The following is a 25,242-nucleotide window of genomic DNA, read 5'->3' on the forward strand; positions in this document are numbered from 1 at the left end:
AATATGGTTAATAATATCATAGCATTATTTATAAATGTATTTGTAATTGATTTATATTTATCCTATAACTGTCAGAATTGTGTGAAAATATTACATTTATCAAAGAAAATGAAACACAGTTTAGTCATGTTAGTTTTGTCAATGATTGTTATAAGACAAAATACTTTGTTGAAAGTTGATTTGGCATCACTTTTTAGAATTGAATATTAAAACACAACCCAAATGAATGTGAGTGAATGTCCTGAAAAGGATCATTACTTCAATGTCCACACAATAACATTTCCAGAGGAAATACTTAGGGGTTCTGGAGTCACTGAAGAGGCTGAAAACATTGTTATAAGGAGAGATTTTTATGCAATTTCTCTGTAGGTTGAGAGGTGGATGGAATATACAGCAGCCTGTCCTGGAGAGTATTAGGACATAATTTGGGTTTTCTTTTACATTTCTTTTTAAGGTTTGTATAATTCTTGTTTACAGACAAGTGACGTAGATCATGTCGGCCATAATGACCGGATGTGACTAGAAGAAGTACAGCTATGACCCATAGTGACTTTTAATAGCAGGTTAGGAGAGCAAAAACCCTAACCCTTTGCCTAACCTTAACTTAGCTGTACTCCTTTTAGTCAGAACCATAATGACCCTGACACACAGGCAAGGGGAGGTGTGTCTGTGTCACACACGACCACAGCACAAAAAAACACTTTATTCCATTTATTTATTCAAATATCTATGAGTATATTCTTTCAGATGTTTTATGTTTCCATTACATAAAGGTCCACATAGACCATATCATCATTTGACCACATCAAATACTTGAAAACATCGCTTAAACTTTATTGACAGAATATGATGCAAGCCATTGGAGTCATATTGTGACAGTATTGCGTTGTGTTGTTGAGAGTATTCCAAGCTCTGTTTGACACAACATCTAGTACTCCTTCATCTTTTAAAATGTGTATTTGAAGACTCGCTTCATGACCATGGCTAGGTTAGCACATAGCTTATCCATTAGGACTGTATTTTAAACACACAGCGGGTAGTTCATCTCATGAGTCTCTTTCTTACTTATATGTGGACCATGCACTGCCTTTCCCTGGAAAATATATACTAGGAGAAAAAAAGATAATGAAAAGTCCCATTCCAGTTGTCTGATCTACGCCAAGCCTTACAATAATTTTTACGAGGAGAAATGTTTAAAAGTGTACGATAATGATAATAATATTAACTAAATCGCTAACTGAACATCAATGCTGCTGAAAGTAAAGCATGTAATAACAGCAGAGCACTTCATACAATGTATAGACAAAGTGGTCCTGGGATAGATCAAACAACTCTCCATAAAAGATGATCCTACTGCCTCTAAGTACTAGAAAACAAGATATAGAAAGTTGAGAATGCTTTTGATAGTAAATAGAAAAACCCCACACATTTCTGCACATTTGTGGCACAGGAATATACAGTGATCAATAAACAAAATGACAAGCTTCACAATATCCATGGCTTTTTGTTAGTTTTTCTATACAATGTATACCCAACTTGAATTCAATGTGTCTTATTCCACAAAGGAGGAACGCATATGTACAATAAATGAATCGTTATTATAACTACAGCCGTTCAAGATAATATTACCTGACAATTTCAATTTATTTAGTTAATTATATTTCTTGATTTTTTCCTTTTCCCCATTTTTTTTGTAAAAAATTGTCAGAAATGAAATTGAAAGACAGATCAGCAAAATGTAGTTTTTTAAATGTTTGAAACCTTACAAAAATTACATTTGAAAATGATATTTTTCCTGTGTTTTTCTTTACTTTCTTTAAAACAAACATTTTGAAATGGTGCATCTGGCATAGTTTGAGAAAGCGAGTAAGATTGACGATGAAGTCTATAACGCATACATACAACAAAGAGGACAAAGATAACTATCAAAAACAGTGAGGCTGAAAATCACCCAAGTGTCACTATTGTTCATCCCAAACAGTGATCTTGCTGTGGAGTGTTCTGTGTTATTGGACTACGGTAAACCCTGGGTCGTGTTCATTAGGCACAAACAGTAGAAAAGGTTTTCAAACAAACGGACGCCCCTATAGGACAAGTGCAGGTAGTACTACCTCTGTTTAAAATATTTGCTTCAGTTTGGTGCTTACTGAACACGGCCAATACAACATCTGTTCCATCTGGGTGAAACAAAAATAGTGCTTATACTACTGTATATGGGAGTAAGGCTACCTAACTGTAGTTGGGATAAATGGATAAAATAGTAACATTCAGCACAAATACTCAAATTAACTTTATCTTCCCTGTCTCAAAATATTGCACCTGCTTTTGAAGTTTATCAAAAAGGGCGAGGAGTAAGCCACTGCTCTCTGGCAATATGTTTATTTTACATTTTAAACTGCAGGGTATAAGAGGCAATAACCGGGCAACTCCTGCTTGCAAGAAGAAAATTAAAATGGAATTAATATTGCCTACTGCTTTAAAATGGATGCACCAGTATTAGTTACTTCCAAATTTTATCCTGAAATAATTAAACATCATGCATTGCTGAAATAGAGCCACAATTATCATCAGATGGAACAATAATCAATTCAATAATAATCAATCAATTCACCCTGGATTCCTGGTGGACTGAAACAATATCCTTACTCTCTGTACCTAAGTGCTTATGTACAGTACCAGTCAAAGGTTTGGACACACCACTCATTCAAGGGTTTTTCTTTATTTTTTACTGTTTTCTACATTATAGAAAGTAGTGAAGACATAAAAACTATGAAATCATGTAGTAGCCAGTGTTAAACAAATCAAAATATATTTTATATTTGAGATTCTTCAAAGTAACCACCCTTTGCCTTAATGATAGCTTTGCACACTCTTGGCATTCTCTCAACCAGCTTCATGAGGTAGTCACCTGGAATGCATTTCAATTAACAGGTGTGCCTTGTTAAAAGTTAATTTGTGGAATTTCTTTCCTTCTTACATTTACATTTACATTTAAGTCATTTAGCAGACGCTCTTATCCAGAGCGACTTACAAATTCTTAATGCATTTGAGCTAATCAGTTGTATTGTGACAAGGTAGGGGTGGTATACAGAAGATAGCCCTATTTGGTAAAAGACCAAGTCCATATTATGGCAAGAACAGCTCAAATAAGCAAAGAGACACGACAGTCCATCATTACTTTAAGACATGATGGTCAGTCAATCCAGAACATTTCAATAACTTTAAAGTTTCTTCAAGTGCAGTCGCAAAAACCAACAAGCACTATGATGAAACTGGCTCTCATGAGGACCACCACAGAAAAGGAAAACCCAGAGTTACCTCTGCTGCAGAGGATAAGTTCATTAGTTACCAGCCTCAGATTGTAGACCAAATAAATACTTCATAGAGTTCAAGTAACAGACACATCTCAACATCAACTGTTCAAAGGAGACTGGTCTGATGAGTCCAAATTTGCAATTTTTGTTTCCAACCGCCATGTCTTTGCGAGACACAGAGTAGGTGAACGGATGATCTCTGCATGTGTGGTTCCCACCATGAAGCATGGAGGAGGTGTGATGGTGCTTTGCTGGTGACACTGTCAGTGATTTATTTAGAATCCAAGGCACACTTAACCAGCATGGCTACCACAGCATTCTGCAGCGATACGCCATCCCATCTGGTTTGCGCTTAGTGGGACTATCATTTGTTTTTCAGCAGGACAATGACCCAAAACCCACCTCCAGGCTGTGTAAGGTCTATGTGACCAAGAAAGAGAGTGATGGAGTGCTGCATCAGATGACCTGACCTCCACAATCACCCGACCTCAATCCAATTGAGATGGTTTGGGATGAGTTGGACCACAGATTGAAGGAAAAGCAGCCAACAAGTGCTCAGCATATGTGGGAACTCTTTCAAGACTGTTGGAAAATCATTTCAGGTGAAGCTGGTTGAGAGAATGCCAAGATTGTGCAAAGCTATTGTCAAGACAAAGGGTGGCTACTTTCAAGAATCTCAAATATAATTTGATTTCTTTAACACTTTTTTGGTTACTACATGGTTCCATATGTGTTATTTTATAGTGTTGATGTCTTCCCTATTTTCTACAATGCAGAAAATAGTAAAACAATGAAAAACCCTTGAATGAGTAAGCGTGCCCAAACTTTTGACTGGTACTGTATATCCTGTAAATGTCTTCTTCTATATAACTGTTTGATTTATGTAAATATTCAAGTTGCATTTGTCATACTGTATTTATTTATTGTCTCCTGTGCAAAGTACCTTTCAGATACGCAAACACTTCAGAAGACACCAAACATCTAAATAGCTTAGAGCAGGCTAAATAGCTTAGAGCAGGCTTAAAGCTAATAGCTAGCTAGCCACTCTCCCTGATGTTTTCAAATGCCTCCCAGACATCATGGGGATAATGTTGACATAAGAAAGTTCAAATAGTATCTAAACGGAGTCCATAACTTTGAATGACAGGGTAGAGTGAACAATAGCAAATCCTATTAGCTAGGAGATGAAAACAGGGGAGAGAGGGGTCAAACCCTGTGCCTCACCCCCCCATTCCCACTCCTAAATAAGTACAAACCATGGTCCTATTGGAAACCCCTTCAATTTTGAGTCTAAGGATGATCCCTCCCTCCCACCAAATCCAATACCTGTATCCTCTCCAATTAAATAAAAACCTTATCACCTGATCTCTCAGCCAATTACGTACGTTCACATGATCTCTCGTTCAATCAAATCCCTCTAAATGATATCGCCAATCAATACCCCATCAATTATATATGCTTTAGGATACTAACTTCTCAATTCCACCACTTCTGAACTCCAGCCCCCCTATCTGCCTCAAATGAAAAGGTGAAAGGATACAGGGAAACTCTGCTATAGGTTCAGTTTCTATGCCTTCATGTCCAATGGGAGTAGTATTTTTTCAGCGGTGCATCCAATCCAAGTCCAGATGTTGCATTGGGCTCTCCCTCTTTGTGGGATATGTATCCATCCTTGTTTCAACAATCTGTTAGATGAGCATTGCTTCAGACAACTCCAGGGTCTCAAACATCCTCTTTTCTCCCCACAAATCTTTGAAGAAAGCTCAAGCTCAAAGGCTTGAGAGATTCAGGTCAAAGTTAAACCATCACAATCACCTTTTTAAAACAAAGGTTTGGCCGGTCTGGTAGAATTTCTCCTCCAACAATTCACAACCAAATGTGGAAAAACAGAGTGATGGTTGAAATCAGAAATCAGAGAAAGAGCAGGGATTGGTGCAGTTCTCAAAAAGATAGCTTGGTAATTCCAGACATAACAAAGACTTGAGTCCGGTAAGGAAAGCTCAAGCGAGACAAAATATTGCTTCAAAAACAAGCGCATAAATCCAAAACAAAAGACACCCCACACTCGGGACACTGCCACAAGCATATAAAGACAGGGGTTCTCCACAAAGATGGGCACGCTCATAACTGGTAGCGGCAATGTAGTAACAACATCCATAGCACTAATGACGATAGTAATAACAAGAGGAATTAAAAGGGGTTTGCATCACGTTCAAATGAAAAGTCATTTCAGAGTTTGGTGGCCTCTTTTGACTCGTTGATTGTGTTCTTCATACAGGTTAGTTTGGTAGGCACACTAACAGGCACTGCATGCGATGGGGGTTGGGGTGTGGTGTGGGGAAGGGTTGTGGTATTGCGCCGGGGCGGGGTGAGGTTCATTTCTGTCCGCTGATGGACTGGGATATGGAGCGAGGCGGGATCATGTCCAGCAGGTATTCCCTCTGGCGGTCAGCCAGGCTCGACCCCTTGTGGCCGACCACGTTGCCTGGGTTCAGGTAGGCAATGTTCACCCCTGGAGAGGGAGGGAGGCAGTGAGAGACTGTCAGAAAGGCCTGCCTCTCAGCCCCAGCCCAACCCCTGGTCTATACAGTTGTTTGGCTGATCTCAGTCCCATCCCCAGCCCAACTCCTGGTCTATACAGTTGTTTGGCTGATCTCAGTCCCATCCCCAGCCCAACCCCTGGTCTATACAGTTGTTTGGCTGATCTCAGTCCCATCCCCAGCCCAACCCCTGGTCTATACAGTTGTTTGGCTGATCTCAGTCCCATCCCCAGCCCAACCCCTGGTCTATACAGTTGTTTGGCTGATCTCAGTCCCATCCCCAGCCCAACCCCTGGTCTATACAGTTGTTTGGCTGATCTCAGTCCCATCCCCAGCCCAACCCCTGGTCTATACAGTTGTTTGGCTGATCTCAGTCCCATCCCCAGCCCAACCCCTGGTCTATACAGTTGTTTGGCTGATCTCAGTCCCATCCCCAGCCCAACCCCTGGTCTATACAGTTGTTTGGCTGATCTCAGTCCCATCCCCAGCCCAACCCCTGGTCTATACAGTTGTTTGGCTGATCTCAGTCCCATCCCCAGCCCAACCCCTGGTCTATACAGTTGTTTGGCTGATCTCAGTCCCATCCCCAGCCCAACCCCTGGTCTATACAGTTGTTTGGCTGATCTCAGTCCCATCCCCAGCCCGCCCCCTGGTCTATACAGTTGTTTGGCTGATCTCAGTCCCATCCCCAGCCCGCCCCTGGTCTGTTTACTCACCAGGGATGCTGTAGAGCTGGCGGCGGTTGTCGTGATGTTGTTGCTGCTGCTGCTGTTGCTGTTGCTGCTGCTGTGCCCGGCTGTGCCCACTAGTGCTCAGCTGTCCACTGCGCTTTCCAGTCATGCCCAGCAGGCTGCTGGCCACCGAGAGCTGGGAGGCCTGGGCGAAGTTGGACAGGACACCCCGGGCCGAGCCAGACAGACCCCGTTGGAGGGAGGCCTGTGACTGGCTCACCTGGGGCTGAGGCGCCTGGAAGACACACACATCAGATGGAGAGTCCATCTGTCAGCACGGGACATCCTCAACAACTAAAGGGGGTGTGATGACGGTTGTGGAAATGTGAAAGTAGCAACGCACATTCCCCACCCACCTCAGGATTCCCCTTGTTGCAGCCATTTTACCCCTGTTTTTGTGGGGTGTAAATTCACTTGTCACATAATCGTCGCTGGATAGATTTATTTCAAAATAATATATGCCAATTAGGAGACATTTTTAACCAAAGTGACTTAAAATGTATGCACGCATGACTAAGTATGGGTGGTCCCAGGAATCGAACCCATTATCCTGGCAAGCGCCGTGCTCTACCAACTGAGCTACAGAGGACCACATAAAAGAAATGCACATTCCAACCCTTGCTTGTAAATACACTTTCCAATTGATTTTGCGATCGCTTTTTAACTACCGCTCAAACACATGCCAGTCCAGTTCAAAATGTCAACAATGGCACGTGGTTTTTGATATGCATCTATTTCAACACCGACCCTTAGACGGGGATTAAAGACAAAAGAGAAAGTGATCATTGCACAAGAGGGTGGTACATTTTTGTAAAGTTTTAAAAAGTTCAGATTTAATTCATTTGAAGTGTTTACACAGAAACTCAGCAAGTCGCTCCCGAAAATGTACAACCAAATCTCATAAATAGGGGGTTTAATATTCCACACGACAGAGGTTTATGTGCTATAACTCAATCAATATTTGATCAATTAAAAAAAAGATGTATCAATTATCCATTATGCAGCTGTTACAATTGGACCTTTCATCAACTTTGCTGAACAATGCTAGATGACAGGGTGTCTGTCATCTACTAACAGCGGTGACAGTGACTTACCTGTCTGTGTGTGTGATGTCTGCTCATAGACTCAGCCTTACTGACACTTGGAACAGTTTGAGCTGAACTGGTGGCAAGAGCGGCCTGCAACTGGATTCTCTGCTCAATCTCCTGTGACACAATTAGTAAAATATGGTTATTCACACACACACACACACACACACACACACACACACACACACACACACACACACACCACCACACACACCCCCACACACACACACACACCACACACACACACTTTCCCTATAAACAATGGTTGCCTGAACAAAGCAACGAGGAGCCAATGGAATGCTGACCTGCTCCTGCTGTAGAGCCTTAACGAAGGCGTTCTTCAGCCTATTGGTGTGCTCGGCCTTCAGTGCCTTCTTCTGATTGGATGACATACAGGTCTCGCAGAGTATGCGCCCACCCTTCTCCTGCTTCCAGTGAGGGGTGAAGTCCGTCTTGCACTGGGCACACGAGAAGGGCTCCATGGAGGAGGGCAAACGCAGTTTACCTAAAGAGAGAGCCACAAGAGTTCAGTGAGGGGAGAGGGGCCCAATTCCAAACCGACTCATCTGATAACATTGTTGGTTTGATGGTTGTGTGCAGGACAAATGGCTGCTAGGGTTCCAGTTCCTTCCCTCACCCTGACTGTCAATGACACTCTGCACAACCTCCTCCAGGCCCACCATGTAGATAAACTCGCTGTTGGCCGCTGACGGCAGGAAGTGGAGGAGCGGCGCCGGTGGCTTTGGAGGCGGGATCTCCAGCAGGGTTTTCTCCAACTGCTTCCTCAGGGCCAGCTTTGCGGCCGCCTGGCTGCTGGCTGTGTCTGCCATGGAGGAGCCCACCGATGTCCCCCCTGGGCTGTGTGTGGCTGAGGGGCTGACCACCCCCACCCCCGACACCCCGCTGACCCCTCCCGCGGCTCCGGCTGCCTGCATGTGGGTCAGGTTCATGTAGATGGCTGAGGAGGAGGAGGAGCCAGAGCGCTGAGAAGCTGCCACCTGCTGGGTGGAAGACTGCAAGTAAACACAGAGAACCATACCCGTCATTCAGAACAGTGTTTTTAAGTTTAAGTCTGATGGCATGACAGCTACATTTAGCTGCAAAAAATGATATAACAACCCCCAAAACCTGGCATCTGAGTGGAAGCAACATGACAGTGGTATTCAAACTTTTCCAGCTATTTTTCTATGGACGTACCCTGTCCATAGACTGCTTACAGATGAAGGAAACTAATATGTGATTTTGTAATTTGGGTAAAGTATCCCTTTAGTTTAAGAGAACCAATAAATACAATTTCATCAATAAAATAGTATTTTCTAATTATCTCTCAAAAAAGTGTGCATTAATCTGTACTCTTATTTAATTTTTTCCACTGCTCTATGATGATTATGAGCAATAACAGGGATGACATTGGGGTTTACCTGCTGGTAGCTAACGGCGTTGTTAGAGCTGCCAGTCGAGGAGCGCATGCCACCCTGCTTCTGCTGTGCCAGCCTCTGGCCCTGCAGCTGGGCAGGGTTGGGCGCTATCACCCTGCTCTGTGACATCATCATCTGAGACATGGAGCTGTTGGTGGCTGACCTGATCACTGAGTGACCCTGGGGGAGGAAAGAGGAGAAGAAGGAGGAAGGAGAAAAAGATCATAAGTAAGACATGGGTGGTGTTGTTTGTCGGGTTTCAGTGTCATGTCTTTTTCCTGCTCATATTCACCAGAGTTTATTTAAGAGGGTAATGCCTCTTCATACCACGAGATGGTGTCACTGTGCTATTAAAGAAACAGGAGACCTCTGCTTTATTGTGAGATGGTTCTCATGTAAAATGTAAAAAATAATTGTTCAATCCCATCCCCCAACCCCCCTCTATGGCTTCCTTGCGCCTGCCTAACTTCAATTGTGACCGACCCAAGGCACAACGGGAACCCTAAGAGAACCAGTACTGTAGCCCACCTGTGCAGTACTGTAGCCCACCTGTGCAGTGCTGTAGCCCACCTGTGCAGTGCTGTAGCCCACCTGTGCAGTGCTGTAGCCCACCTGTGCAGTGCGATGGTTCTGGGGCTCTGGGGTGTGGTGGCCAGGGCGGCCAGACATCTTGCTCATGCTCTGAGCCCCGTGGACGGCACCGCTCTGGAGGGCAGACGCTGTGTTCTGGACCACAGGGACCTGAGGGGGAGGAGGGTAGAGGTGATACATAGAATAATACTAACATAATACGGTTATTTACCTGACACTTTTATCCAGAGCAACTTATAGGTAAACCCTTTACACTCCATACTGTATATTGGGTGAAAATAGCAGATTTGGTCACTGATATGCGCATAAATTGGATAGCGGTATAGTAATATACTATACATTACGTCAGAGCTCTGGGTATCCGTTTTAAAGCGGTATATTTTATTTTACTAGGCAAGTCAGTTAGGAACAAATTCTTATTTACAATGACGGCCTACCAAAAGTCAAAAGGCCTCCTGTGGGGATGGGGGCTGGGATTAAAAATAAAAGTATTGGACAAAACACACATCACGACAAGAGACACCACAACACTACAAAAAGAGAGACCTAAGACGACAACATAGCATGGCAGCAACACATGACATGGGAATCAACTGACAGACATTCTAAGCGGGAGCACCACCTGCAACAAGAAGATGCCTCCATCCTTCGCGCCAATTGGGTTACTTTGGTATTAACGATCACTATGTTTGATGTACAGTTACGAGGATGACATGGCGTCATACCCTGGGTTGTTGTTCTGAACAGAAAGAGCCTATATTCGGCGTATCTCTAAAGTGTTCCCTTTCAATTGCTACAATGGTTATGCATATGCTTCTCTTTTTTTTATGTTTAGGCCCTATAGGCCAATTCCCCCGAGTGTAAAGTGTTAATGCATAAGTAGTAAGTGAGTGAGAAAAGGATAAGTGCAGTGGATGAGTGAGTGAGAGAGGGATGAATGCGGTGGCTGAGACAGTGAGAGAGGGATGAGTGCGGTGGCTGAGAGAGAGAGAGGGATGAGTGCGGTGGCTGAGAGAGAGAGAGGGATGAGTGCGGTGGCTGAGAGAGAGAGAGGGATGAGTGCGGTGGCTGAGAGAGAGGGAGGGATGAGTGCGGTGGCTGAGAGAGAGAGAGGGATGAGTGCGGTGGCTGAGAGAGAGAGAGGGATGAGTGCGGTGGCTGAGAGAGAGAGAGGGATGAGTGCGGTGGCTGAGAGAGAGAGGGATGAGTGCGGTGGCTGAGAGAGAGGGAGGGATGAGTGCGGTGGCTGAGAGAGAGAGAGGGATGAGTGCGGTGGCTGAGAGAGAGGGAGGGATGAGTGCGGTGGCTGAGAGAGAGAGAGGGATGAGTGCGGTGGCTGAGAGAGAGAGAGGGATGAGTGCGGTGGCTGAGAGAGAGAGAGGGATGAGTGCGGTGGCTGAGATAGAGAGAGAGAGAGGGATGAGTGCGGTGGCTGAGAGAGAGAGAGAGGGATGAGTGCGGTGGCTGAGAGAGAGAGAGAGAGAGGGATGAGTCCGGTGGCTGAGAGAGAGAGAGAGAGGGATGAGTCCGGTGGCTGAGAGAGAGAGAGGGATGAGTCCGGTGGCTGAGAGTGTAGTGTGACAGAGTGAGCAGTGGATGACAGAGGGATGACCAAGTGGATGACTGAATAAATGTCTAAATAACTGACTGAAGCAGATGAGTATAGAGGATGGATGGGACAGCGTTGGGTGGATGGGACAGCGTTGGGTGGATGGGACAGCGTTGGGTGGATGGGACAGCGTTGGGTGGATGGGACAGCGTTGGGTGGGTGACTGACTGACCTTCTGCACCAGGTTCTCCTTCTGCATCTGGCTCTGCCTCAGCTTCTTCAGCAGCACCAGCCTGGCCTCCTCCAGCCTCAGCTCCTCTCTCAGAGCCCTGATCATCTTCTGCCTCTCCTCCCCTGTCTTACCCTGAAGCACACACATAGAAACAAATGAGCACACATACTGCACCCACTTCTGCCATTCCTCTCCATACACACATATACAACTATAAAACTTGTCATTTTATCTATTGTACTTGGTTTTTGTGTATAGATGATGTGTTACAGCTGATGCCAATGATGTATAGAGGATATAATGTATTATAGCTAATACCAAATGAATATCTGTACTGTTTTCCTACAGTGTCTCAAAACTATCTGAGTTGTCCACAATGTGTTTTTTTAATTAATTAATGTATTAATAACTCTATACAACTATGCACTATTCTAACACTCATACATACAAAAAGAAAAAAGACAACATGCACATACTTCTACATCTTTCAAGACTGCAATAATATGTGCTGAAACACACACAAACACACACACACCTTAAACATCTCCAGGTTCGCTACCCTCAGGCGTTCTTCCCCTTGGCTGGGTCCTCTTGGACTGGACGCCTCATTGTCTGACAGGACGATCACATCAGGGGAGGGTGTGTGTCGCTCCCGGTCAACGTCACTGTGGAGGAACACACACACTTTCAACTCTGACTGATTCTTAATTGTAACAAAGATTTCCATTTTCCCTCCTATCCTCTTGTACTCCCCCTCCTCCTCCACTCACCCTCTCCGGGCGCTGAAATCCACCGGCTCCTCGCCCATGTTCTCCTTTCCGCTTTTTCCCACCATGCCATGGGCTCCCACAACTTGACCACGGAGGCTCCCATTGGTCTTCTCCTCATAAGCCCCTCCCCCTGAAGACCCATGACCCTTGACCTCACCCCCTAGGGCCCCGCCTCCTGAGACCCCTCCCAACCCTCCTCCCTCCAGGCTGGCCAGGTCCTTGCGTTTCAGATAGGCCAGCATCTTGAGGCGCTCCATGGCTTGGTGGCCCTCCATCTTGATGCGTTTGGAGAGCAGCTCGTCTCGCTCACTGCTCGTGGCGCCGCCTGCAGGCGAGGAGGAGTCCAGGCTTCGCTTCAGCAGGCTTAGCCGCACCGCCTCCTCATTCAGTCGCTCCATACTGAACTGGATGGATGAGAAAGAGAGAGAGAGACAGGGATGAAGGGATGGAGAGGAGTACGTAGGAACATCTCTAACTTAGCCGTGATTATTTGTCCAAAGATAAAACAAAGTATTTCTAAGATCAAAAGAGCAACATGATTATGACATATCTTGAAATGTGCAACTCAAACACAAACAATGAAAACCTCTACTCAAGCAAAGAAAGAAAATATCTTCACTTGTACGTACAGTGGGCATACTTGAGCTGATGATACACTAGAATTTTTTGGAAACAATATTGCTGGCAACGGAGTGGGGGGCCTTCCCTGTAGCTCAGTTGGTAGAGCATGGTGTTTGCAACGCCAGGGTTGTGGGTTCAATTCCCACGGGGGGCCAGCACAGAAAAAAATGTATGAAATTGTATGAAATGTATGCGTTCACTACTGTAAGTCGCTCTGGATAAGAGCGTCTGCTAAATGACTAAAATGTAAAAAAAAAAATGTAAAAAATGTATGAGACACTTATAAGCAATATGGCCATGAATAGCATATGAACATAAAATCTAAAATTCCCCATTTATTTACTCATCTCCTATAGCTTTTTGTTGCCTGTTGACTGACACATCTGTACTGGAATTTGTCAGCTAACAAACAAGCAACAAAGAACTCAACCTACTGTCAGTCAAGTCAACAATGGCAATGCAGACGTAAGGATAACTAGATTTAGCAAACGTTTTGCTTCACAATTCTAAGCTAGTAAGTGTAAATGGTATTCATCAAGCTATCCAGCTAGTTTAACATACAAAAAAACTATTCAAAACGAAAAGCTAAATGTAAAATATACATGGCTAGCTAGCGAATTAGCCTGTTAGTTAACATAAACTCAATATAGTATGTACACTGAATGTACAAAGCACTAGGATCACCTGCTCTTTCAATGACAGACTGACCAGGTGAATCAAGGTGAAAGCTAGGACCCCTTATTGATGTCACCTGTTAAATCCACTTCAATCAGTGTAGATGAAGGGGAAGAAAGAGGTTAAAGAAGGATTTTTAAGTCTTGAGACATGGATTGTGTATGTGTGCGCCACTCAGAGGGTGAATGGGCAATACAAAATATTTAAGTACCTTTGAATGGGGTATGGTAGTAGGTGCCAGTCGCCCTGGTTTGAGTGTGACAAGAACTGCAACGCAGCTGGGTTTTTCACGCTCAACAGTTCCTGTGTGTATCAAGAATGGTCCACCGCCCAAAGGACATCCAGCCAACTTGACACAACTGTGGGAAGCATTGTAGTCAACATGGGCCAGCATCCCTGTGGGACCCTTTCGACTGATCAAAATTCCCCAACTTATAAAAAGTTGCTCATTTTCAATGGAAAAATGTTGCAGCAACCACAGTGAAGCATAGCTGACTGGTCTGCTGCTCTCCCACCATATTGTTTGTTTTGCCACCTCAGACAGCGCTAACAGTTAGCCGTCATTACCCCTGTCCCATAACCATAGACTAGCAGCAGGCTAACACAGTACAGCACACACAGCTATCCTATTGAATTAAGAGTCAAATAAGCATGTGTAACAACTGTGTTACAACTCCAATAATCATTATTCATACCTCCATCCTAAAAGTTAATATTTCCATCAAAGCCAATAGAAAACAATGGGAGAAATGCTTGCTGCCCTTTAACATGGCTGCAGATACAGAAAAGGGTGCACACCTACACTTTTTCCTTCCTGACCTCCTTCTCCAGCCTGAGTTAAAGGGGTATGTAATATGATATGTACCCAAGACAGAACATGCTTGAGGGCTTTATGTATCTATATGGATGTATACTGTATCCTGTGTGTGTGTGTGTGTGTGTGTGTGTGTGTGCGCGTGTGTGTGTGTGTTACTATTACATGCATGGGCACATATGATGACTTAAACATGCACACACATGCGCATAAAGACGGTCATTTAATTAATATGTCGTGTCCTCTATCAGGCCCTGAAACGGTTAACCGTGTGTGTGTGCGCAAATCCGATTGTATTTGACACACTTGAGTCATAGGAAGGTTGGTTGAGGATGCACAGGCAGGCAATGTAGGTTGTGCACAGGGAGTTAGTTTGCCCTGCAACTTAGACCAATAATACGCTTGAAGAAATCAGAGAGTGATGAGGATTGGCCAGGAAGAGTGGGGGGAGGGGTTGTCAGGGGACTCGATGTTGGACTGGTTATAATTAGAGCATAATGCCTTGCTATGTAGAAATGGTAGCACTCTTGTGTACACGTACACACACACACACACACTTATAAGGACACACACATAGTATGGTTTTTCAATGTAGCAATCTTTAAAAAAAGAAATGTTTGTTTACTACTCTCTCTCCAGGTCCAGAGAGTCATCATGAGACATGGAAGTTACCACTTCCTTTACAAAAGGAAAAAGGAAGTGGTAACCCACGTAGAAAACTGTGGAGAGAGAGACAGAGAGAGCAGAGCAAGAGCAATGAGGAGCAGGTAGAAAAGTGAGAAAGTGCGAGTTAAACCAAAGGTGGCTAACAAGCCAATCAGAATTGTCTTGTGGTGTGTGTGTGTCTGTGTGTGTGCATGTGACCATCTTTACCCAGCACCTCTTGCCCCCCCCCCCTTCTCTGTCCCTATTGCTCCTTATATAATGTGATGACTGTTTCCCTCAGCTGCAACAAACCACCATCTCTCTTTCCCACTCTCACCAGCTTCCTCCTACAGCGCCCAACCCCAACACGCATCGACACACATGCGCACACACATGCACACACACACCACACTCTGGGCCCGCTGCCAAACAACACAAGTCAGACGCCTCCATACCGCGAGAGAAAGAAGAAAAGGGGGGTGCTAAAATGGAAGGATGGTAAACGAGAGGGGGTGATCAGCATAAGCACAGACACACACACATACTTAAACTGCACACAGACAGACAGTCAGACATACACACTAACATTCCCCAAAGCTACATAATCATTATCCTGCAAAGTGAAGCTACTGTTGAAGTGATGTAGAGGTTGGACAAAAAGACATTCTACTGGGACCAGCACCCTCGATTAAAAGATGCAGGGATATACACAAAGCTGTCTTACTGCCCTTTCTCTTTTTTACAATGATAATTTTGGCATTAACATAAGGCAATCCTACAGGGATTATGGACAAAGACTGCTATGATACAGTATATATCATAGTCACTGTAGCCTATATCCTGTAAAAGAGAGCTATACAATAGAAGACTTTGACACAGTAACAGATAAAGATATGTACAGTATTCTTCAGCCATACCCAGCCCTGCGAGAAGACACGGGCGCACCCACCCACACACACACACACACACACACACACACACACTGGGATTTCAGAGACCATGCCAACATAAGGCTCCTTTGTTCCCATTCCTCAACCCCAACCCCTCCTCCATTTTCCTACAGTTGTGCGATGCCAACAAAGCACCCGTATAAACACTCCCCTCCCTCCCCTCTCCCTGTCCTGACTCCACTTCCCTCCATCCATCCCTCAAAAAACACTGGGGAGAAAATACTAGTTTTTTTTTATCGTAAACATATGCTGCATAGTTGTGTTTGCAAGACCCCGAGGGGGGAAGGGAAGTGACGAATAAGGGCTTATGTCATACCGTTAGCAATATAGTCCCAAGGGCTTTGATTTAAGTAGGGTCCAAGTATGTGCATGTATGTGGTGAATGAGGAGTAGATTACAAACAGAGATGTGATTTACTTCTTTAACCTTATTGTTGCTTGGTACTAGCAGAAGTCAGCGCAGAAGCAGCGTTAGAAACCCACCAACCTCAGCCTAACCTGTCGATGAGAGAGCACAGGTTGTATGCAAATAATAAAGTACTGATGATCACCCCACATTTGACAACACATTGGTAGCAAGATGCAACCGAATGGAAGAAAGGAATCAGCCATGATCCCACCCATGAGTCCTGACCTAATGTGGGAAAACCCTGAGCTAAGTTCTGAAAAAACACCAACACCCAAAATAATCTGGTTTTAACCTTTGTTCCAACATAATACACTACAGCAGTGGTTCCCAAACTGTGGATCCAGCAGGAGTCCAGTTGGGTTGCGTGATTTAAAAAAAAATTGTGCATTGCACATATTTACAAATACATTTACGGGATGGAAAAACGCTTTCAGTGTCAACTTAAATGACTAAAACCAAATAGAAAGTATGTAGAAAAGATAATGGACCTATAGAATAGCCTATAATCTTTGAGAACATACAACACAATAAATGCTAGACTATCAGGCACCCATTCATTTTGCTATGATATTTGAGCATAAGAACACAGCATTAGCCATTAAAAAATAATTGAATTGAATTGCAGGACATTAGCTATTAACTGCAAAAAAAAGGATCTCAGCTCTATGGCAAAATTTGGAGAATAGCTGGAAATTAGCTTTAAAAATATACATTTTTCTGTCCTCTGCTAAGGTGATATCGTTTACTTATTCTTTGGTTTGTGTAATATTGAAACTAGCAACTTTGTGTTGTATTGTGATACTTGTAACTGCCTTGCCTTTCATAATTGCCCCCGAGGGGATAAATAAAGTTGTATTTAATTTCAATGAATATGTATTGTCAGACTGAATCGCTAGAAATGATTATCAGGCTAATCTAAAAATCCTATCATCATTATAAATCACCATTATTACTATAATAACATGTAATGATCCGTTCATAAAGAACACGGGTGGTTCATGCTGGGTCACTGTGGTCATTAAGAGGGAATCAAACACAATCATATCCAATTCCATTCAAGATCAGTGTTTATGGGGGGAGGAGAGAAATTAGGACAGGACACAAATAATTAACAGGGCCTTAAGTTTATCTCATAACTGTAGCCTGATGAAAAGTGTATTGACTGAAAAGAAAGGGAAGAATATATGAGGACATGGCGGTGATGGCATCAGGGGTTGTTGTCTACAACCAATAGGGTTTCATCACACGATCAACCCCAGGGTACAGAGGGTTCCTGACATGAGACTGATTAGACTGAAACAGTGTCCATGGAAACCAAGGGGTAGCTGGTCACCTTGACAAAAAAGTCAGAAAAATTAAATAAAAAAAATCAGAATCTATTCAATTGGATGAGTCCATTTACTCACACAATGAATCTAGCACAAAGCAAATGCAAAACACACACACACAACATTACACTGTGATATCATATCATACACACACCTGTAGTGTCAGATCATATAATCCAGACAAACGAACCTACACACCGACACCCACACCCATCATCCTGCTCCCACTACACTACAACAACACTTAGGAGGCCCAGTTCTTCATCACACAACACTTATCACATGGTTGCCATGGCAACTATGGCCTGTCTATTTATAGACCGCACCACTAATCAATTTAATTTCTGCGGTTGCCTAAGCAAAGGAGGGAGCAAGGGACAAAGGGAGCAAGAAGAAGAGGAGGAGAGAGCAGAGATGTCAGAGTTCTGTGTACAGTGGAGATGCTGAATTTCCCCAGAAAGACATCCATACCTTTGTCCTAATGATACATGAACCATGATTGATCCAGACAGAAGCTTTGTTAAGAGGATTTTGAAATGGACCAAGATGGACAGACATGTACATGCATATTATGAATACGGGAAATTCCACGGGTAACAGAATGATGCTGAGACTCAGATTTTTCACTATAACCCTATCATTCCCAAGACCCCAGCATAGATCTGCTTTTCATTTATCTAACTTTCAATTATCTGCATGTTCAGCCCTTATTTTAAGCCAATTAAGTGTTTTAGACCTACCGTTTAATTTTCAGGACAACCATGGCTACAAGTAAAACACAAAACAATTTGACAAACAGTTGCATTCATGAGTTTTATTGACAAATGTCAATAAAAAAAATTGTCAGCAAAAGCAAAAACCTGGTAAAAATGAATTTATATGAATTCTGTGAGTACAGAAATTGTTTCCTCACTGCGAAATGAATATTCAGCTAGTCAGTGAAAACTGTGTGGAGTTTGTGACCACAACTATGTGAGCTTATTAAAGCATAATAGATACTATGTCCTGGGATTTCCTATGATATCTATAAGAACCCCTTATCTTCTAACGATTCTTGTGTAGCTTGTGAGCGTCATTGAGCAAAACGTGTTACATGTAAGTGTCCGTGAGGGTCTCAGCTTTCCATAGATTGCTTATAGTAGTTTTTAGCACAAACCATTCGGATGTTTTTGTAAAAAGATCTAAAGACGTTTTTATAAAAAGACTCGGCCCCGGGCCCCTTCGGGATCCGCCCTTGTCTCACAAACAGCACTCTAGCTCAGCCCCTGTTAATCATACATTCATTTTTTATTTATTTAACCTTTATTTAACTAGGCAAGTCAGTTGAGAACAAATTCTTATTTACAATGACGGCTTACCCCGGCCAAACCTGGACAACGCTGGGCCAATTGTGCGCCGCCCTATAGGACTCCCAATAACGGCCGGATGTGATACAGCCTGGATTCGCCATCAATAAAAGACAGTACAGTGCAGCCATCTTCATCGACCTGGCCAATGCTTTCGACTCTTGTCAATCACCGCATTCTTATCGGCAGACTCAATAGCCTTGGCTTCTCAAATGACTGCCTCGCCTGGTTCACCAACTACTTCTCAGATAGAGTTCAGTGTGTCAAATCAGAGGGCCTGTTGTCCGGACCTCTGGCAGTCTCTATGGAGGTGCCACAGGGCTCAATTTCCGGGCCGACTCTTTTCTCTGTATAATATCAATGATGTCGCTCTTGCTGCTGGTGATTCTCTGATCCACCTCTACGCAGATGACACCATTCTGTATACTTCTGGCCCTTCTTTGGACACTGTGTTAACAAACCTCCAAACAAGCTTAAACGCCATACAACACTCCTTCCGTGGCCTCCAACTGCTTTTAAATGCTAGTAAAACTAAGTGCATGCTCTTCAACTGATTGCTGCCCGCACCCTCCCGCCCGTCCAGCATCACTACTCTGGACGGTTCTGACTTAGAATATGTGGACAACTACAAATACCTAGGTGTCTGGTTAGACTGTAAACTCTCCTTCCAGACTCACATTATGCATCTCCAATCCAAAATTAAAGAATCGGCTTCCTATTTCACAACAAAGCCTCCTTCACTCATGCTGCCAAACATACCCTCGTAAAACTGACTATCCTACCGATCCTTGACTTCGGCGATGTCATTTACAAAATAGCCTCCAACACTCTACTCAGCAAACTGGATGTAGTGTATCACAGTGCCATCCGTTTTATCACCAAAGCCCCATATACTGCCCACCACTGCGACCTGTATGCTCTCACAGGCTGGCCCTCGCTACATATTCGTCGCCAAGCCCACTGGCTCCAGGTCATCTATAAGACTTTGCTAGGTAAAGCCCCGCCTTAGCTCACTGGTCACCATAGCAACACCCACCCGTAGCGCGCGCTCCAGCAGGTATATTTCACTGGTTATCCCCAAAGCCAACACTTACTTTGGCCTCCTTTCCTTACAGTTCTCTGCTGCCAATGACTGGAACGAATTGCAAAAATCACTGAAGCTGGAGTCTTATATCTCCCTCACTAACTTTAAGCATCAGCTGTGAGAGCAGCTTATCAATCACTGTACCTGTACACAGCCAATCTGTAAATAGCACACCCAACTACCTCATCCCCATAATATTCCTTACATTCTTGCTCTTTTGCACCCCAGTATCTCTACTTGCACATCATCATCTGCACATCTATCACTCCAGTGTTAATGCTAAATTGTCATTGTTTCGCCTCTATGGCCTATTTATTGCCTTACCTCCCTACTCTTCTACATTTGCACACACTGTACATACATTTTTCTATTATGTTATTGACTGTACATTTGTTTATGTATCACTCTGTGTTGTTGTTTTTGTCGCACTGCTTTGCTTTATCTTGGCCAGGTCGCAGTTGTAAATGAGAACTTCTTCTCAACTAGCCTACCTGGTTAAATAAAGGTGAAATAAAAAATACCAAAAATTCGAACCAGGGACTGTAGTGATGCCTCTTGCACTGAGATGCAGTGCCTTAGACCGCTGCGCCACTCGGGAGCCTGATGGTCTGTAGATCAAACACATGATGTTTAAAGGGGCTTAGAACTCCAAAACGCGACGATGGGACTCATTGGGTTAAAATGTATGCCAAACAAAAACCACTGATTGTTAAACAAACCAAAACAATCTATACACAAGGAAGAGTTTTGACAATTTCCACAGAAAATGTTACAAAAACACATTTAGTTGAAGAACAGTGCAGATGCAAAGTTTGGTAACAACAGAATGATGGCACAAAGAACACAAACCATCATTCTGTTACCAAACTTTGCATTTGCACTGTTCTTCAAGTACATGTGTTTTTGTAACATTTTCTGTGGAAATTGTTTAAGTAGTATTTCTGCATTGTTGTATCATTTGTTTAACTTTGCAATCATTGGTTTTTGTTTGAAATACATTTTAAAGTGAAACATGTGAGTCTCAGCATCATTCTGTTACCATGGATTTGCCCATACACACATCTAGGTCAATAAGGCCTAGCCTACAACATAGGTCACAGAGTTGGGCCCCCTGTCCCTTTAAGAACAGGAGAGTCACCCATTATCTCTCTTTTCTGTTCCCCTGTGGTGCCAAGCACTGTCCTAACGTGCTAGCCAGTCTGAGCCGGTCTATAACCTCAGGATATTGAATGATCTCTTAATGTGAAGCCTTTAGTGACGTCACACGAGAGAGAGAGAGAGAGAAAGTGAGACAGGTGTGTGTGGGGGGTGCGTGTGTGTGTGTGTGTGTGTGGGGGGGGGATGAGGGGGGGGGGAGTTTGTATGTAGAAGCCTTTCAAACCATCCACACTGCTGCTAACCCACATTAACCCACACATCGTCTGCCTCACCACTCATGTCAGGGTTTGTGTTGTGATGATGATGTGAGGTATATGAACCCTAAAGAGTTGCCAGTTCGGGTCCCACGTCAGTTCAACCCAGGCTGTGCTCCTTTAACGGCACACGTCAGTTCAACCCAGGCTGTGCTCCTTTAACGGCACACGTCAGTTCAACCCAGGCTGTGCTCCTTTAACGGCACACTTCAGTCCAATTTGCTTCTGGTGATAAACAGCCCAAGAGATGTATAATTTGCAGCCAGGAGATATACAAATGGAGACTAGAATGACAGAAGAGCACAGAAGGGTAGACAACCACCTGTCCATCCCCTTACTGCATTTCTATTCCATAAATAAAATGTATGGCAGAGGAATCTCCAAACTTTCATCTCACCTGCAAAAGTCAGCTAGACAAGTTCTTACAGGAATAAATCATGAGGAAAATGAAAGATTTTGGCTTTTTATCCGTTTTTTACGGTTTGTTATATCTTAGTATAAATCAGTGCAACTGATTAGGAATGGTAAGGTCTCTGTTTGGCCTGGCCTCCATGAGTAAATGCCATGATAGGTTGAACAAGTGGTTCTCAAGGATGGAAAATATTTACTATTGGATTCTTGGAAAAAGTGGCACTGACTGTGAAACATTGTCCCTCTGTGTTGGTCACAAAAACCAAAGAGGTGAAGTCAAAGTCTAACCCTAGTGGGAATGAATACAAAAGTTACAAAATGTTAATAAATAAACACTTACATACTCAAAATAGATTATCTGCTTATCTGTTGCTTTTCACAAATGACATTTCTGATGCAAAAATACATCAATTGACCTGTCACTGAAACATACATTGACCTGCCATACATTGATTGACCTGCCACTGAAATGCTCATAAAACTCAAAGAAAAAAACGAAGTTGACATCTGCTAAACAAAATTTGATTAAAGTCAACTGATAAGAACTCTGATCATCTGGTTGCCCCACGTATCACTACAGGCATTCACTGATTCCTTCAACTGCACTTGTCATCGCCAACCATGGTGGCCATTTGCATAGGGCTAGGAAACAAGTTGAGAGGGTGAACACGTCTTCACTTACGTAAATGGCTGATGCATTTTGAATTCATTTTATTGTATGACATATGCACAACACTTCATGCCATTTGTCTCCAGTTCGATCAACAAATATCCTTCATATTCAGAAACTCGATCGTAGCAACGTTGATAAATATATTTAAACAATCAAATTACAACCATCGGTTTCAGATTAACATTTTGTTCATAACGACAGCACGAAGACGCATTTTTTCCCCCCAACCAATCTAGGTTAACCTCAAGGGACTCGAGATTAAACAATAAACGTATTCTGCTCTATATGTATCAATATGATCGGCGCGCGCTGTATCATTTATTGCTACAATGTAAACAAATGTGGAACGTTAAAACATTATCAACGTTTGTGTCAGCTGTTTTAGACAGACCTCTTTCATTACCTACATTTTGGAACTAAAGATAACGGCAAATCACATCACTATTAACCCAATAGAACTACTATGTAACCGTTATTTCGCTACTCATCTCACATTGTCCCAGTACTTCAGTTGGACTGAAGTCTGGAGCCTTATCACAACTAGAACCATGATCCGGGGATTTTTAGTTAAACTTCACTTCAGATAGGCCGCGGAAAAATCCTCGGTCTCACCTGACTCGCCTTCACCCCGCAGGTTCCACTGGCTTCGGGTTTGGCTTTGGGATCCTGGGGCGCTGCAGTAAATCCTCACAACCAGTCAGTCCCCGGCACTGGCAGGCAATACAAAAGCGCTGATTGGGCCCCGACAAGCTCTCACGCTCTGTCCGTAACCAGACAGACAAATTATTGGACCGCGCTTGTGTCACTGACGCGCCTCTACTCAAAAGGTGTATGTTGTTGTCTGGAGGGGAGAAAAGAGGAGAAATTGACCGAGATGCACATCCTGTGAACAATACAATATTTAGGCTATATGCCATCGAAAACGTGACATATGGTCATGTTGTCAGTTATTCTACTGTAGACATCACGTCGAATTGATTGATTGTAGCCTATTGGCCCTACTTTCATGCATTTATACTATTTTTAGTCAAGGGGCAGTTTTGTCAAGTTCTTGTAGACTGTTTCTTATGCAATCACTTGGACCTTGTATTTGAAACATATTTCACGGCTGAGGTAGGCTACCAGTATGGAACCAGCATTCAGCATGCATTATGCCCGGCTTAACAATAAGCAAAGGCCATTTAATTGCCATGAGTAATCAACACTTAATGGCCTACATGCAAATCTACATACATTTTAATTGGCATTCCAATTTTTGTAAGCTACCATCGAACATAAAGATTATCAGCCCTATGCTTATACAATTTAGTTGAACAAATACTGTTAAACCATTGTTTATTTATTCTGCAAAGGATGCTGCATGAAAGCTTTTGACCGCAATGCAAACTGCGTCCTCTAGTGGCCACCTGGTAGTATTGCGTGGACACGTTACTGTACAGTAAAGGCATTATACTATATTTGACCAAATACACTATATAGATACAAAAGTATGCGGACACCCCTTCAAATTAGTGGATTTGGCTATTTTGACCGGTGTATAAAATCGAGCCCACAGCCATGCAATCTCCATGGACAAACATTGGCAGTAGAATGGCCTTACTGAAGAGCTCTGTGACTTTCAACATGGCACGGTCATAGGATGCCACCTTTCCAAAAAGTCAGTTCTTCAAATTTCTGTGCTGCTAGAGCTGCCCCGGTCAACTGTAAGTGCTGTTATTGTGAAGTGGAAACGTCTAGGAGTAACAACCGCTCAGTGGTAGGCCTCACAAGCTGCTGAGTGCTGAAGCGCTCATCTGTCCTCGGTTGCAACACTCACTGACAAGTTCCAAACGGTCTCTGGGCGCTACATCAGCACAAGAACAGTTCATCGGGAGCTTCATTGGTTCCCATGCCTGAGCAGTCACACACAAACCTAAGATCACCATGTGCAATGCCAAGCGTCAGCTGGAGTGGCGTAAAACTCGCCACCATTGGACTCTGGAGTGGAAATGCGTTCTCCGGAGAGATTAATCAAGCTCTACTATCTGGCAGTCTAACGGACTAATCTGGGTTTGGCGGATGACAGGAGAACGCTACCTGCCCGAATGCATAGTGCCAACTGTAAAGTTTGGTGGAGGAGGAATAATGGTCTGGGGCTGTTTTTCAGTTCCGGCTAGGCCCCTTAGTTCCAGTGAAATCTTAACGCTACAGCGTACAATGACATTCTAGATGACTCTGCGCTAACAATTTTGTGGCAACAGTTTGGGGAAGGCTCGTTCCTGTTTCAGCATGACAATGCCCCCATGCACAAAGCGAGGTCCATACAGAAATGGTTCGTCGAGATCAATGTGGAAGAACTTGACTGGCCTGCACAAAGCCCTGACCTCAACCCCATCGAACACCTTTGGGATGAATTGGAACGCAGACTGAGCCAGGTCTAAATGCCAAACATCAGTGCCCAACCTCACTAACGCTCATGGCTCAACAGAAGCAAGTCCCCGCAGCAATGTTCCAACATCTAGTGGAAAGCCTTCGCAGAAGAGTGGAGGCTATTACAGCGGCAAAAGGGGGGACCAACTCCATATTAATGCCCATGAGTTTGGAATGAGATGTTCGACAAGCAGCTGTCCACATACTTTAGGTTATGTAATATACATGGTGAA

General features: G+C 43.6%; 1 protein-coding gene across 8 annotated transcripts; it reads right to left on the minus strand.

Annotated features, from left to right (window-relative positions):
* Positions 1-697: 697 nt before the first annotated feature.
* LOC106580205 (transcriptional repressor p66-beta) lies at positions 698-23,432 on the minus strand. 8 transcript variants are annotated; one of them, XM_082962077.1, is made up of 11 exons: positions 23,213-23,432; positions 12,234-12,637; positions 11,999-12,128; positions 11,464-11,595; positions 9,704-9,832; positions 9,095-9,271; positions 8,311-8,674; positions 7,979-8,178; positions 7,680-7,790; positions 6,571-6,820; positions 698-5,826 (listed from the first exon to the last, which is right to left on the minus strand). In XM_082962077.1, the coding sequence occupies exons 2-11, from the start codon at positions 12,629-12,631 to the stop codon at positions 5,690-5,692; spliced, it is 2,028 nt and encodes a 675-aa protein (XP_082818203.1). In that variant the 5' UTR covers positions 12,632-12,637; positions 23,213-23,432; the 3' UTR covers positions 698-5,689. The 8 variants fall into 8 exon arrangements, with proteins under 8 accessions (XP_082818203.1, XP_082818201.1, XP_082818200.1 ...); XM_082962075.1 differs by having other exon boundaries at positions 8,311-8,686; XM_082962074.1 differs by having other exon boundaries at positions 9,683-9,832.
* Between the last annotated feature and the right edge of the window lie 1,810 nt (positions 23,433-25,242).

The sequence above is a fragment of the Salmo salar genome, chromosome 02 (assembly GCF_965601325.2).
Source record: "Salmo salar chromosome 02, fSalSal1, whole genome shotgun sequence".
NCBI lineage: Eukaryota > Metazoa > Chordata > Actinopteri > Salmoniformes > Salmonidae > Salmo > Salmo salar.